Source organism: Oncorhynchus tshawytscha, linkage group LG12, assembly GCF_018296145.1.
Source record: "Oncorhynchus tshawytscha isolate Ot180627B linkage group LG12, Otsh_v2.0, whole genome shotgun sequence".
Lineage (NCBI taxonomy): Eukaryota > Metazoa > Chordata > Actinopteri > Salmoniformes > Salmonidae > Oncorhynchus > Oncorhynchus tshawytscha.
The window spans coordinates 40,996,912-41,011,033 of NC_056440.1; the positions used below are offsets into that span (position 1 = coordinate 40,996,912).

The 14,122-nt window shown below is 43.4% G+C and overlaps 1 protein-coding gene across 1 annotated transcript; it reads left to right on the forward strand.

The window, feature by feature from the left end:
• Positions 1-539: 539 nt before the first annotated feature.
• lztr1 (leucine-zipper-like transcription regulator 1) lies at positions 540-13,467 on the forward strand. Its single transcript, XM_024439398.2, is given in 21 exon segments — positions 540-1,170; positions 1,314-1,376; positions 1,479-1,535; positions 3,496-3,575; positions 3,666-3,774; positions 3,887-3,970; positions 4,064-4,121; positions 6,023-6,162; positions 6,324-6,364; positions 6,367-6,521; positions 7,516-7,560; positions 8,339-8,449; positions 8,647-8,739; positions 9,112-9,207; positions 9,600-9,798; positions 10,128-10,297; positions 10,418-10,701; positions 10,986-11,135; positions 11,321-11,426; positions 11,540-11,620; positions 12,184-13,467. Coding segments are annotated over 21 exon segments (2,529 nt in total). The 5' UTR covers positions 540-880; the 3' UTR covers positions 12,301-13,467.
• The last annotated feature ends 655 nt before the right edge of the window (positions 13,468-14,122 follow it).

Here is a 14,122-nt window from a genome sequence, read left to right on the forward strand (position 1 = left end):
AAAGACTCACAGCTGTAATCACTGCCATAGGTGATACTAACATGTATTGACTCAGGGGGGGAATACTTATATAAATTAGATTTATTTTTGTTCCTTTTAAATACATTTGCAAAAATGTTTTAAAAAACAACATGTTTTTGTCTTTAGGAGGTATTGTGTGTAGATGGGTGAGAAAAACATATATTTAATCATTTTTTAATTCAGGTTGTAACACAACAAAATGTGGAATAAGTCAAGGGGTAGAAATACTTTCTGAAGGCATAGACCAGAGGAACATACTGTATGTACAGTACAGTACTTGGAAAAAAAACTTTCATTTTCTGGCGACCACACACGATGACGTGCGGATAAATCGAAGAGAAAAGCGAGCAACTCACTTTCTTACTGTGATTGGCTAAATATTCCCCATTGAGAGCCAATGGATGAGACTCTTTGTTGTTCATGGGAAATGATGTTCTAATACATTTCAAGATATATTGAGAACTATAAGAAACCTATTGTATAAACTACAACTTCCAGCAACAATTTCAGGGGCGTGGGCGATTTGTGACATTTTTTGTTTTGCAGCAAGAAAAACATTACGATTGTTGTAGCTAGTAAATGCCACTTTTTGGTAACATAGATATTAATGGTATATACATTGTTGGAGTATTCTTTTTTTTTTTTTTTTTTTTTTTTTAGATAGAGGGGAACATATTAAAGATTTATCATCCCGATGTATTTATTTGTAACTAGCTGGCTATTCAGTGGCCGTTAACTAGCTAGCTTAGCTAGCTAGCCGGTTCGGGTAACGTTAGCTAAGTCACATCGCCTATTCTTGGTTGCCCTTTCGCCAGTAAAAAGGACGATTTTAAGATGAAAGGAAAGCTTAGCTAACTGAATGACAAACAGTGTATCTGCAAATTCATCTAGTAACTGTATCAGCATAATCCCAGGGTGGGTGGCTTTTGACCTAGAGGGCACGGTCTTGCTATGGACAGCTAAGAAGAGATTGGTTGGATGTGATGGTCATGTAACCATGTCTTGTAAATCCACCAAAGTTGCACCAAGTGTTGATTTCGACCATAGCTGCTCGGACAGTGTGGAATATTTGACACTTAATTTCGGCCCATTCGAGACTGTCCATCGCTGGAGAAGGCTCCCACCGTGTGATGAGTTTGTCGGTGCCAGGTGAGTTGACAACTAATGTCATTATACATTTCTTTGTAGCTAGTGCTGCGGTGCTGACGACAATGTTGTTAGGCTATTCCTTGTGATTGCTGGTGTGACCATTGTGACAGTTGCATATGTAAAACATATTTTCAATTCTGCAGACGCAGCAAGCACACCGTTGTGGCATACAGGGATGCCATATATGTATTCGGGGGAGATAATGGGTAAGACATGTTTGAGTCACATATTCATGTGGTTGCATTGCAATGTCGAGGTCGTGTGGAAATCCTCAGTGATCTAACTAAGCCCCTATTGACTTCTGACAGGAAAAACATGCTGAATGACTTGTTGCGCTTCGATGTGAAGGACTGCTCATGGTGCCGGTAAGAATCACCTTCACAAATTCCTTTAAATATACCGCGCCTTCTGAAAGTAATCACACCCCTCCACATTTTGTTGTGCTAAATTGAAAATGGTTTGAATTGAGATTTTTGTCAATGGCCTGCACACAATGTATGCGCGCACGACTGTATGTCGTTTTGGATAAAAGCGTTTGCTAAATGCCACTTTATTATTATTTTATATATATATAATGTCAAAGTGGTTTTATGTTTTTAGATTTGTTTTCTCAAATTAATTAAAAATGAAAAGCTTAAATGTCTTGCGTCAATAAGTATTCAACCCCTTCGTTATTGCAAGCCTAAATAAGTTTGGGAGATAACATTTGCTTAACAAGTCACATAGGGGTATGGTGCCAACAGAGAGGGCTGCCTTTCTTCCAGCTCTTAGGAAACTTTGCAGTATTATTTTTTTCTCTGTTTTATTTCTCACATTATTAGCCCAGAGAATGTTTTGTGTTACTACATACAGCCAGGGCATTTTTACAAGCATTTCGCTACACCTGCAATAACATCTGCTAAGCACAGGTATGTGGCCAATAAAATTTGATTTGATAAGTTGCATGGACTCACTCTTGTACAATAATAGTGTTTAACATAATTTTTGAATGACTATCTCATTTCTGTACCTTACACATACAATTATTTTTAAGGTCCCTCGGTCGAGCTGTGAATTTCAAACACAGATTCAACCACAATGAGTTTTTCAAATGCCTCGCAAAGTGCACCTATGGGAAAATATATATATATTCATTTGAGCATGGTGAAGTTATTAATTACACTTCGGATGGTGCATCAATACACCCAGTCACTACAAATAAACATGCGTCTTTCTTAACTCAAGGGAAGGAAACTGCTCAGGGATTTCACCATGAGGCCAATGGTGACTTTAAAACAGTTCCAGAGTTTAATGGCTATGACAGGAGAAAACTGAGGATTGATCAACAACCATGTAGCTACTCCAAAATACTAACCTAATTGACAGAGTGAAAAGAAGGAAGTCTGTACAGAATACAAATATTTCAAAACATGTGTTCTGTTTGGAACAAGGCACTAAAGTAATACTGCAAAGAATGTGGCAAAGCAATTCACTTTTTGTCCTGAATACAAAGTTTTATGTTTGGAGCAAATCCTGGGTGGCTGAGTAACAGTTTTGACTTAAATCTAGTTGAAAATCTATGGCAAGATGTGACAATGGTTGTATAGCAATGATCAACAACCAATTGGACAGAGCTTGAAGAATTTAGAAAAGAATAATGGGCAAATGTTGCACAATCCAGGTGTACTCAACAGGATTCAACCTGTCTCTAATTATTCTCTCTTGTTTTGGTCTCTCCACAGTAGATATGCTGCCATTCTATCAGTTAAACCACCATCAAAGTGGTAGTTCAGAATTAATCTTCAATCTAAGTTTATATTTTTACAAAAATTCTTTGAGCAACAGGCTTACATTTAATCTAGGTTTAAAATGAAAACTAAACTTAGATTAGAGGAATGATTTAATTTAAAACTAGGTTTAAAATTTGGTGCAACAAGATTAATAGATTAACCTTGATTTAACCCAGTTTAAGTGTTAATCCATGTTGGTGCAACGTACCCTTAGAGACTTGCCCAGAAAGACTCACAGCTGTAATCACTGCCAATGGTGCTGCTACAAAGTATTGACTCAGGGATGTGAATACTTAGGTAAATTAGATTTCTGTATTTCATTTCACAACATTTGCAAACATTTCTAAAAACATGTTTTGACTTTGTCGTTGTAGGGTATTGTGTGTAGATGGGTGGGGTGTATTTAATCCATTTTGAATTCAGGCTGTAACACAACAAATGTGGAATAAGTCAAGGGGTATGAATACTTTCTGATGGCACTGTACATGACACTGACAACACTGTTCTATAAGATCCATCATACTTGAACTGGGCTAACAAACTGAATGTGTTCCAGAGCCTTCACCACTGGCACGCCACCTGCACCCAGGTATCACCATTCTGCCGTGGTGTATGGCAGCAGCATGTTTGTGTTTGGTGAGTTTTTCTTCAATGCCTGCTAGTTTATGTTCATCTAACTTCACGTGTGCTCTGTAATAGCTTTAATCTTGTATTTTAACTTTTCAGGGGGTTACACTGGCGATATCTACTCAAACTCCAATCTTAAAAACAAAAATGACCTTTTTGAGTACAAGTTTGCAACAGGACAGTGGACGGAGTGGAAAGTGGAGGGCAGGTAATTTGTGATATAGTACAATATATACATGTGCTTACCAAAAGATATCACCTCTTAGTCTGTCATATTGCTTCAAGCAGTGGTATAATCATGTCATTTGTTTATATTTCAGTTTGCCTGTGGCCAGGTCAGCACATGGTGCCACAGTGTACAGTGATAAGCTATGGATATTTGCTGGCTACGATGGAAATGCCAGGTAGGTTTGTTTGACAATTGTGTCATATTTATTGACAATGTCCTGATGTTTACTTAAAAAGATAACTGATTTGATGGTTTGCCCTACCTGCAGGTTAAATGACATGTGGACCATCAGTCTTCAGGACCGAGAGCATGCCTGTTGGGAGGAGGTCATTATGCAGAACCTTCTCTTAACGAAGGGACATACACAGGAGAATCTTCAAGCACACTCAAGTTTATAGACATGCAACCAACCACACATAATGCATATACATACAGTGCCTTTGGAAAGTATTCAGACCCCTTTTCCACATTTTGTTACGTTTACAGCCTTACTCTAAAATGTATTAAAACATTTTTTCCCTCAATCTACACACACATAATGACAAAGCAAAAACAGGTTTTTAGAAATTTGATAGTTTATTTTTATTTATAAATGATCACATTTATATTAGTATTCAGACCCTTTATCAGTACTTTGTTGAAGCACCTTTTGCAGCGATTACAGCATACTCTTCTTGGGTATGACGCTTGGCACACCTGTATTTGGGGGAGTTTCTCCCATTCTACTCTGCAGATCCTCAAGCTCTGTCAGGCTGGATGGGGAGTGTTGCTGCACAGCTATTTTCAGGTCTCTCCAGAGATGTTAGATCGGGTTCATTTCCAGACTCTGGCTGGGCCACTCAAGGACATCCAGAGACTTGTCCTGAAACTACTCCTGCGTTGTCTTGGCTGTGTGCTTAGGGTCGTTGTCCTGTTGGAAGGTGAACCGTCGGCCCAGTCTGAGGTCCTGAGCGCTCTGGAGCAGATTTTCATCAAGGATCTCTCTGTACTTTGCTCCGTTCATCTCACCCTCGAGCCTGACCAGTGTCCTAGTCCCTTCCCCTGAAAAACATCCCCATAGCATGATGCTGCCACCACCATGCTTCACCGTAGGGATGGTGCCAGGTTTCCTCCAGATGTGATGCTTGGCATTCAGACCAGAGAGTTCAATCTGGGTTTCATCAGACCATATAATCTTGTTTCTCATGGTCTGAGAGTCTTTAGGTGCCTTTTGGCAAACTCCAAGTGGGCTGTCATGTGCCTCTTTACTGAGGAGAGGCTTCCGTTTGGCCACTACCATAAAGGCGTGTTTTGGTGAAGTGTTGCAGAGATGGTTGTCCTTCTGGAAGGTTCTCAAATCTCCATAGAGGAACTCTGGAGCTCTGTCAGAGTGACCTTCAGGTTCTTGGTCACCTCACTGACCAAGGCCCTTTTCCCCCGATTCCGCTGTTTGGCCGGGTGGCCAGCTCCAGGAAGAGTCTTGGTGGTTCTATAATTCTTCTATTTAAGAATGATGGTGGCCATTGTGTTCTTGGGGATCTTCAATGCTGCATAAAAGGTTTGGTACCCTTCCCCAGATCTGTGCCTCGACACAGTCCTTCTCTGAGCTCTACGGACACTGTCTTTGACCTCATGGCTTGGATTTTGCTCTGTCATGCACTGTCAACTGTGGGACCTTTAAATAGACAGGTATGTGCCTTTCCAAATCATGTCCAATTTAATTTACCACAGGTGGACTGCAATCATGTTGTAGAAACATCAAGGATGATCAATGGAAACAGGATGCACCTGAGCTCAATGTCAAGTCTCATAGCAAAGGGTCTGAATACTTATGTAAATGAGGTATTTCTGTTAGATCGGGTTCATTTCCAGACTCTGGCTGGGCCACTCAAGGACATCCAGAGACTTGTCCTGTAACTACTCCTGCGCTGTCTTTTCTGTGTGCATGTTTGCAAAGGGTCTGCAAAGGGTCTGAATACTTATGTAAATGAGGTATTTCTGTTTTTTATTTTTAATACATTTGCAAAAATTTCCAATAACTTGTTTTCGCTTTGTCTTTATGGGATATTGTGTGTGTGTGAGGATTTAAAAATATATATATAATCCATTTTAGAATAAGGCTGTAACGTTACAAAATGTGTGAAAAGTCAAGGGGTCTGATTATGTTCCGAAGGCACTGTACATGGCAAAAAAAATAATGCATAGGAAAGCAAATGCTGATGTCATTTCTGTTTTTGTGATGTCTCAGATTGAACAGAGCGGTGAGATCCCTCCCTCCTGCTGCAACTTCCCTGTAGCCGTGTGCAGGGACAAGATGTTTGTGTTCTCCGGCCAGAGTGGAGCCAAGATCACCAACAACCTCTTCCAGTTTGAGTTCAAGGGCCACATGTGAGTAAGCCAGATCAGACTGAACGTTAATAAAGCCATTCTGAACGAGTAGACACAAAAGAGAGGCATTTAATGACACTACGAAGGGAGTGCTTGTGCTGCTGATGTCCGAGGGTCAGATGACCGAGATTCTGTCTTGTCTATCCTCCCGTCACGCCCAGGTGGACGCGCATCCCGACTGAACACCTGCTGCGGGGCTCCCCCGCCCCCAGAGGCGCTATGGCCACACCATGGTGGCCTTCGACCGTCACCTGTACGTGTTTGGAGGCGCGGCCGACAACACGCTGCCCAACGAGCTGCACTCCTACGACGTGGACTCCCAGACCTGGGAGGTGATCCAGCCCAGCCTGGACAGCGAGGTATGTGCTCAGCAGGTGTCCAACTGGTCACCGAGTAGGGCCCCTAGTTATTAGTACTGATTAGTCTTAAACCCATTCCCAAATCCACTCCTAGCCTCTACTCCTGTGCAGTTGTAGAGAATGTGATTGGTGTAAGCAATTTGGGATTAGTTCCACTTTGCCCTCTGATAGGGGCTAGGTGGAATTTTCTCCATGTTGCTTCAACCTATCAAATAATCTCAGATGCCCAGAAGTGCCTAGGGTGGAAGGGCTTTTGGGTTGTAAATGTATTCTCTATACCCGGAAAGAAGTGAAAACGTGGCATGTTTGCATTGTCATTTTTTGGGGCGTAGCCCTAATTTGATGTCAGTGGTACCCATGTGTCTGTGTTGATCGGGCTGCCAATACTACAGAACATTAGAGAGATGAGTTGCGTAGCAAGCATGAAAAAAGACGGTGACTTTTAATAAGCTCCCAAAGTGATTTATTGAGACACCTAACATACAACTTTGTGTGCGTCCCAATAAATCACGGTGGGAGTGTATCAGAGTTGCAGACATAGCTTCTGATTCTTTTTTTCTTATTTTCATCCAGCACCTTAAAGGAAAATTCCACCCCAACACCATCTTTTGGTATTTGTTTCATTAATTAATTGTTGATATTAGTGAACAAAATGTTTTGTACATCAGCAATCAAGTTTTCAAGATGTACTATCAAAATACAGAAATACAGCCTGTATGATGCAAAACACAGCATCATACTGTGCAAAATGCATCATACTGGCTGTATTTCTCTATATTAAAAGTTATATATCTTGAAAACTTGATTGCTGACATACAAAACATTTTGGTACTATATCAACAATGCACAAATAAAACAAATACCAAAAGATAGTTTTTGGGTGGAGTTTTCCCACTAAGATATGTGCATATTTTTTGCATGCGATCCATTACATTTGTGCCATTTGATTTACACGTATATGTTTTGAAGTCCCACTGCTCTCTACCTTTTCCAGGATCCCCTTGGAAACGAGATGACCTCATCTCAAGGGTCAATCCTGGTAAAAAAAAAATATATCTTTAATCAAATAGAAAAATGTCTCTCTCTGTTTGCTCTCTCTCTCTCTCTCGTCTGGTAAGCTGCCCCCGCTGTAGCTTTTCTTCTCCATACAGTTACAGCTCAAAACAAACACAAAAAAACAACCGCTGTTTGATTTAAGCCAATCTGGGTGGTTCTTCTCCTCGCACATACCCTCCTTTCTGAGTACTACAGAAACAAACAATCTCCAGAGGAAATAGAAAATAAGCTACAGAGTGCAGCTTTAATAACATTATTGTGTATTTAGTCAGAATGGAATAGCTCAACAAGCCACTGGTTAGGCATGTGCATAATTGGGGAGCAAAATAATAAGATATGGCCAAAGACCCCATAGACTAATTGATTGTCCACCTTGGATCTTCATTTGCCTATAGACCTGTGTCTATGCGGTACGAGCCACTAACTGCTGGGTCATATTCATTAGGGCACATAGTCACAAAAATGCTTTAAAACGTTGTGCACAGGAGAGAAAAAAATGTTCAGGTCAGGTAGTCCCTCCTTGTTTCATTTAGTTGTCTTCTGTTTGTTGCCTAATGAACATGACCTAGGGGATTTCTAAAACATGGCTGAGGAGGAAAAAGCCATTGCATCTCTTGCCTCTTGTATCACGAACTGACCTCATCCGCTTTCCTCTCTTTCTAGTCATTTTGAAGGGATCTTCTGCTAAACCAGTGGGGTCTCGTTTGTCCATGTTGCCCTAATCACTCCCTCTTTCTCTCCCATCCTCTCTCTCCCTCTAGATGCCCAGTGGAAGACTTTTCCACGCGGCCGCTGTGATCCAGGATGCCATGTACATCTTTGGGGGAACGGTGGACAATAATGTGCGCAGCGGGGAGATGTACAGATTCCAGGTGGGTGTCTGTGGGAGTTGAAAAGCATTTTTAAGGTCAAAACACACAATCAGCTACCCTACGTGTCACTGTGTTGCTCTGCATGGTGGGAACAATCAACGTATTGATTGAAGAAACTGAAATGGGTTAAATAGGACCATTTAGTCGCTCACTACCCATATTAACCCTTATGAACTTTTGTTATTCTTTTCCATCAGTTTTCTTGCTACCCAAAGTGCACGCTCCACGAGGACTATGGCAAGCTGTTTGAGAACCGTCAGTTTTGCGATGTGGAGTTCATCCTGGGAGAGGTGGGTCCTCACAGCTAATCGACGTGCTGCCGGGAGACTGAGCTGAGATTTAAAAAAAAAAAAAAAAATAGACACCAAATACATTTTATTTATTTTTTAAACGGACTGGAACAGGGACTTAAGGGTCTTATAAGAAGCGCTCATTTTCGTCTTCCTTTGCTAAACGTTTTAAAATGTTTCCTGTTGCATGCCCTAATGAGCACGACCCTGCCTCGTAGAGGACAAAAGTGGATCAGCTGCCTTTTAATAATTAAGGGATTGGCCAGCTTTTTGTTTCCCTTCCTCTTTATTTTGACCTCTGCTCTCTTTCTCACTCCCTGTTCTTTCTCACTCCCTGTTCTTTCTCACTCCCTGTTCTTTCTCCGACTGCAGAGGGAGGAGAGAGTCCTTGGTCATATTGCCATCGTGACTGCAAGATGCCAGTGGCTGAGAAAGAAGATCCTGCAGGCCCGGGATAGACAGAGACAGGTAAGTGGAGAGAGCTTGGGTCCTCTTCTCACCTTCGTCATGCTTTAGTCGTCAGTCTCCCATGTATAAATGACGTGGTGGAGCAGAGACACACTTACAGAACTGTCAACATTATTCAGTATAATATGGTCCGTGCAGGAATCGAACCCACATTGCTGGTTTTGCCAGCACCATGCCCTTAACCCACTGACCCAATGGAACGACCATTTCCTAATTATTTGAATGGAACCCACATGGGGCTGATTTCCGTGACACAGATTGAGCCTAGCTCTGGACTAAAAAGCCCTTTCTGAAATGACTTTTTTGTTGTCCAGGAGTAGGCTTAATAATATGTCTGGGAAACTGGCCCATGAAGTAGTGACTGTTAATAAGTGTCCTATATCTGTGTGCAGAGGATTAAACAACAGGAGAACAGTGAGGAGGGGAGTGAGGAGGGGGCGGGGGCCGGAGGTCCCAGGGATATCCCAGGGGGCACCAGGGCTTCGGGGAACCAGCCCATGCTGGAGGTGCACATCAGAGAGGCCGAGGCCCAGCCCTTTGAGGTGTTGATGCAGTTCCTGTACACAGACAAGATCCAGTACCCGCGCAGAGGTCAGAGTTCACCCACCGCTTCCTCATACCTATTCAGAACCAAATCAACCCTTAGCTCCCAGCCCCCAGGGCACCCCTATCAGAAGGCAAGGTGGATAAATTACCATATTGCTTGAACCCAGCCACTCCTCTCAGGTCAACAGGAGTGCACAGGGGGTAAGAGCTAGGAGTTCGATTTGGGATTAGGGAAATATTTACCCCCACACATACTGCATATGAAACCTCTTCAAAAGAGCACATACATTGTACTTGTCTTTCTTGGATAGTGGCGATTTTTAAGATCCTCTGCAAATGACTAAAATGTCAATGTTTTCCTGGACTCCCCTCAGGTCACGTCCAGGACGTTCTGCTAATCATGGATGTCTACAAGCTGGCGCTGAGCTTCAAGCTGTCGCGGCTGGAGCAGCTGTGTGTGCAGTACATCGAGGCGTCGGTGGACCTTCAGAACGTTCTGAGCGTGTGCGAACAAGCCAACAAGCTGCAGCTGGATCAGCTCAAGGTAGGACGACCCAAAAGAGGGTTTTTGCTAATTCCAGGTTGTAAAATCAAGCATTAGCAACAAAAAAAAAGATTCTGTCAATCTATCGCTCACACGACCTGTTCTTCTGTCCCACCATAGGAGCACTGTCTTAACTTTGTGGTGAAGGAGACTCACTTTAACCAGGTGATCATGACCAAGGAGTTTGAGCACCTGTCCACCCCTCTGATCGTGGAGATAGTCCGGCGGAAGCAGCAGCCTCCCCCTAGGGTGTACTCGGATCAGCCCGTGGACATCGGCACCTCCCTGGTGCAGGACATGAAGGCCTACTTGGAGGGAGGTGGCCTGGACTTCTGTGACATCGTCCTGCTATTGGACGGACACCCGCGGCCCGCCCATAAAGCTATACTAGCCGCCCGCTCAAGGTACTGTCACTGTACAGGGCTGTGATCAGTGGGGAGAAACGTCTTGACATGGATGTCCTAACTGATCCCTCCCCCATTGCAAAACTTTGTTGCGGTAATGTCTCGTGCCCTGCGGAACACGACTCAGGTCTATTTGAATCCCACACGTGAACTACCACAACCTCTTGATCAGAAGTTGGGGTTGATTACTCGTGTTGAGTTACTTTCCCTGACTGCTTGTGTGTCCGTTCTGTATGTGTGCAGGCTTCTATATGGGGTTGATGTGTCTCTTTTTCTCTGGGCAGCTACTTTGAGGCGATGTTCCGTTCCTTCATGCCCGAGGACGGCCAGGTGAACATATCCATCGGGGAGATGGTACCCAGCAAGCAGGCCTTTGAGTCCATGCTCCGCTATATCTACTACGGCGACGTTAACATGCCTCCTGAAGACTCTCTGTATCCTCCCCACTCGGCCCCATACGTGGCTAGCATCTTCCACATTCATTTGTTATTGTGTCCAATACTATTCGGGAGCCATTTTGTTTAATGCTACATGCATATTGGGTCATTAGAAGTGGCAGCACTATCACTTGGCAATACTGATCTTTGCGTGCAATGACGGCCTTGACTCTTGATAACAGCTACCTGTTCGCAGCGCCATATTACTATGGTTTCTCCAACAACCGGCTTCAGGCCTACTGCAAGCAGAACCTGGAGATGAATGTGACGGTGGAGAACGTCCTCCAGGTATTCTGCACCCACCGTTAATCCCCGCTCACGTGTTCTAATCTAGCCTGTAGCTGTATCCTGTTAGTGTGTGCAGCATTCATCCCCCTTCAGTTCCGTGTCCTTCTTTTCAGATCCTGGAGGCGGCGGACAAGACCCAGGCCTGGGACATGAAGAAGCACTGCCTGCACATCATCGTCCACCAGTTCATCAAGGTGGGTGGGCTACTGGTGTCCGGAGCCCTGGGGGGATGTTGCCTCCCACTCCACAGCTAAACTAAGCCCCTGAGGGGAAACTCTGTGGGGAGTCGTCCCCCCCCGTTGCCCAAATGGATTACCCCAGTCTTCCTCTACACAGTGGTTAGAGAAGAGACAGTTTACAGCCAAGCACGCAGTCCAAGCACCTTATCCTTCGCGCTTGTCGTCTCTCCTTACAGTGCCATTCCGGGAATATCTTTTTGTCTTAACTAACCAAGCAAAATGCTACGTACCTCTTTTTCTACGCCAGGGGCTCAAACTTGCCACCCTCGAGCCAGATGCGGCCCGCAGTTGTCTTGGTAATGTCTTACTTGTCAGGGTTTTCCTCTAGCCGATTTCATGCGGCCCCAGTTGTCTTGGTAATGTCTTACTTGTCAGGGTTTTCAGTTTTGCACTTTGATCCGCTATTTTTTTTCACTCCCTCTTTTGGCTTTGCTCAACAACTTTGCTCTTCCTGAGTCTTTGTTTGATCGTGACAGTTTTTTATTTATTTGTTGCTTCTCCCCCTCCCCCTTCTGAAGGTGTCCAAGCTCCCCAACCTGAGGTCCCTCAGCCAGCTGCTGCTGCTGGACATCATCGAGTCTCTTGCCTCACACATATCAGACAAGCAGTGTGCAGAGATGGGCTCCGACATCTAGGACCAGGCTGCTCACTTCTCCCTACCGCCTACCGAAGCCCTCCATGTCTGCTCCCTCCCTCTTTAGTCATTCCCTTACACCAGTGGAGGCTGGCGGAAGGAGAAGTGGGGAGGATGGACTCCCCTGCCCTCCCCATTTCTCCTTCCACTAGCAGCCACTGCCTTATACGTTACTGTGGGCCTTACATAGCATTTCTTCATCCTTGTCTTAAATGTCAATTTGTATCTATGCTGGGTTACCTTGTATCAGCTCTCTTATTGGAAAATGATCACCTGAATGTGTACATCTGGGCCAGGCTTGAGAATGCTGACCTTCACGATTGCGCTAGCATGAAGTAACCTTCCGTTCATCCTTGTTTCAGTTAGCCTGATTTCAGTTAGCATGGTTTATAAGTACCCTTTTTCATCTACTTATTTCCTCGTATATTCATCTTCTAATTTCAGAAATGGTGTAAAAAAGAAAGTTGAATTCTCCTGCATAGTAAGAGTACATACCACAGGAGGTTGGTGGCACCTTAATTGGGGAGAACGAGCTCGTGGTAATGACTGGAGCGGTATCAAATTCATCAAACATGGATTCCATGTCTTTGATGCAATTCCATTCGCTACGTTCCAGCCATTTATTATGAGCCGTCCTCCCCTTTGCAGCCTCCACTGGTACATACTGCATATGTATCTATCATAGAATAATTATTTATGGTTGCACTATTACAAAATACATTTGACGAAGTATTTAAGACATAGTTGCAGTACGTGGTCATTATTCCGAGGGGATTCGGTTTCCCTTAGCAACTAATTCAGTGTGTTCATTGAATGGCTAAGTATTTCCAACCTCTGCTTCGCGGTCAAGATGGTTTCAGATTAGCTATGGCATGTCTAGTACTTGAGTGGTGTCTATCTAAGCTTGGGAGAACCATGTTTAGTTTAACATTGACATTGGAATTGAATGGATGTTTAACATTGACATTGGAATTGAATGGATATTTAACATTGGCAAACACAGGACCTATATTTCTAAGTCTCTGAACCAGCAGCGGCTGTACAGTTTGCAGAAATAAGCCCACTCAAATACTCTGTTTTAGTTATGACGACATGCTGCTAAGTCAAATGTTTGTTCACGTTGGTTGCGTGTACTCAAAGCTTTAATAAATGACCTATATGAAGTTCATCAATTAGTCTATGTATACTTGGCATACACCCCATCTTGTCACCCATAATAGGTTAGCTTTGTTTCAATTGATGTTTTGCTGTGAGGGAGATTATCAGCAAATTTTGTGAAGGCTCCCAAAAACCCAATAAGCAACGATCTAAAAGAGAACACTTTTTGAAGAAAAACCTTTATACAGTTGAACTACTAGGTCTCTCTTTCTCCTGCCGTGTACTGTGTCTACCCATCCCGGACCCGAAACATAATAGTAGAGAAGAGACTGACTTGATTCTAGCACAATGTATCTCTTTGCTCACCAGTTGCCAGTAGTGTGCAACCAACATTGCCTTTAGCCCAAAGGGAGATTGCATCCAAGTGCCCAAAACCCTGTTTTAGCATGGGCAGAGCCATTGAGGACGCATCATTTTCAAGTAGTCAACTGGATGGGTCTTCTTATGGGTTAAGGTTCACATGATTCTATCCAGGTCATTAGCTAATTAATTAGACTCGTGAGCAAACGTTCCATAACTGCAGGTGGCAGTAAATTGCCAACCCAGGCTTTATACCTGTTCAAACAACACACTCCAGGTGGCAGTATGCACCATTCCAGTTTGTTTACCAACTCATAGAGGTAGTAGAAGAAAATAGACTATTTCAAAATTGAGATGGCCTCAAT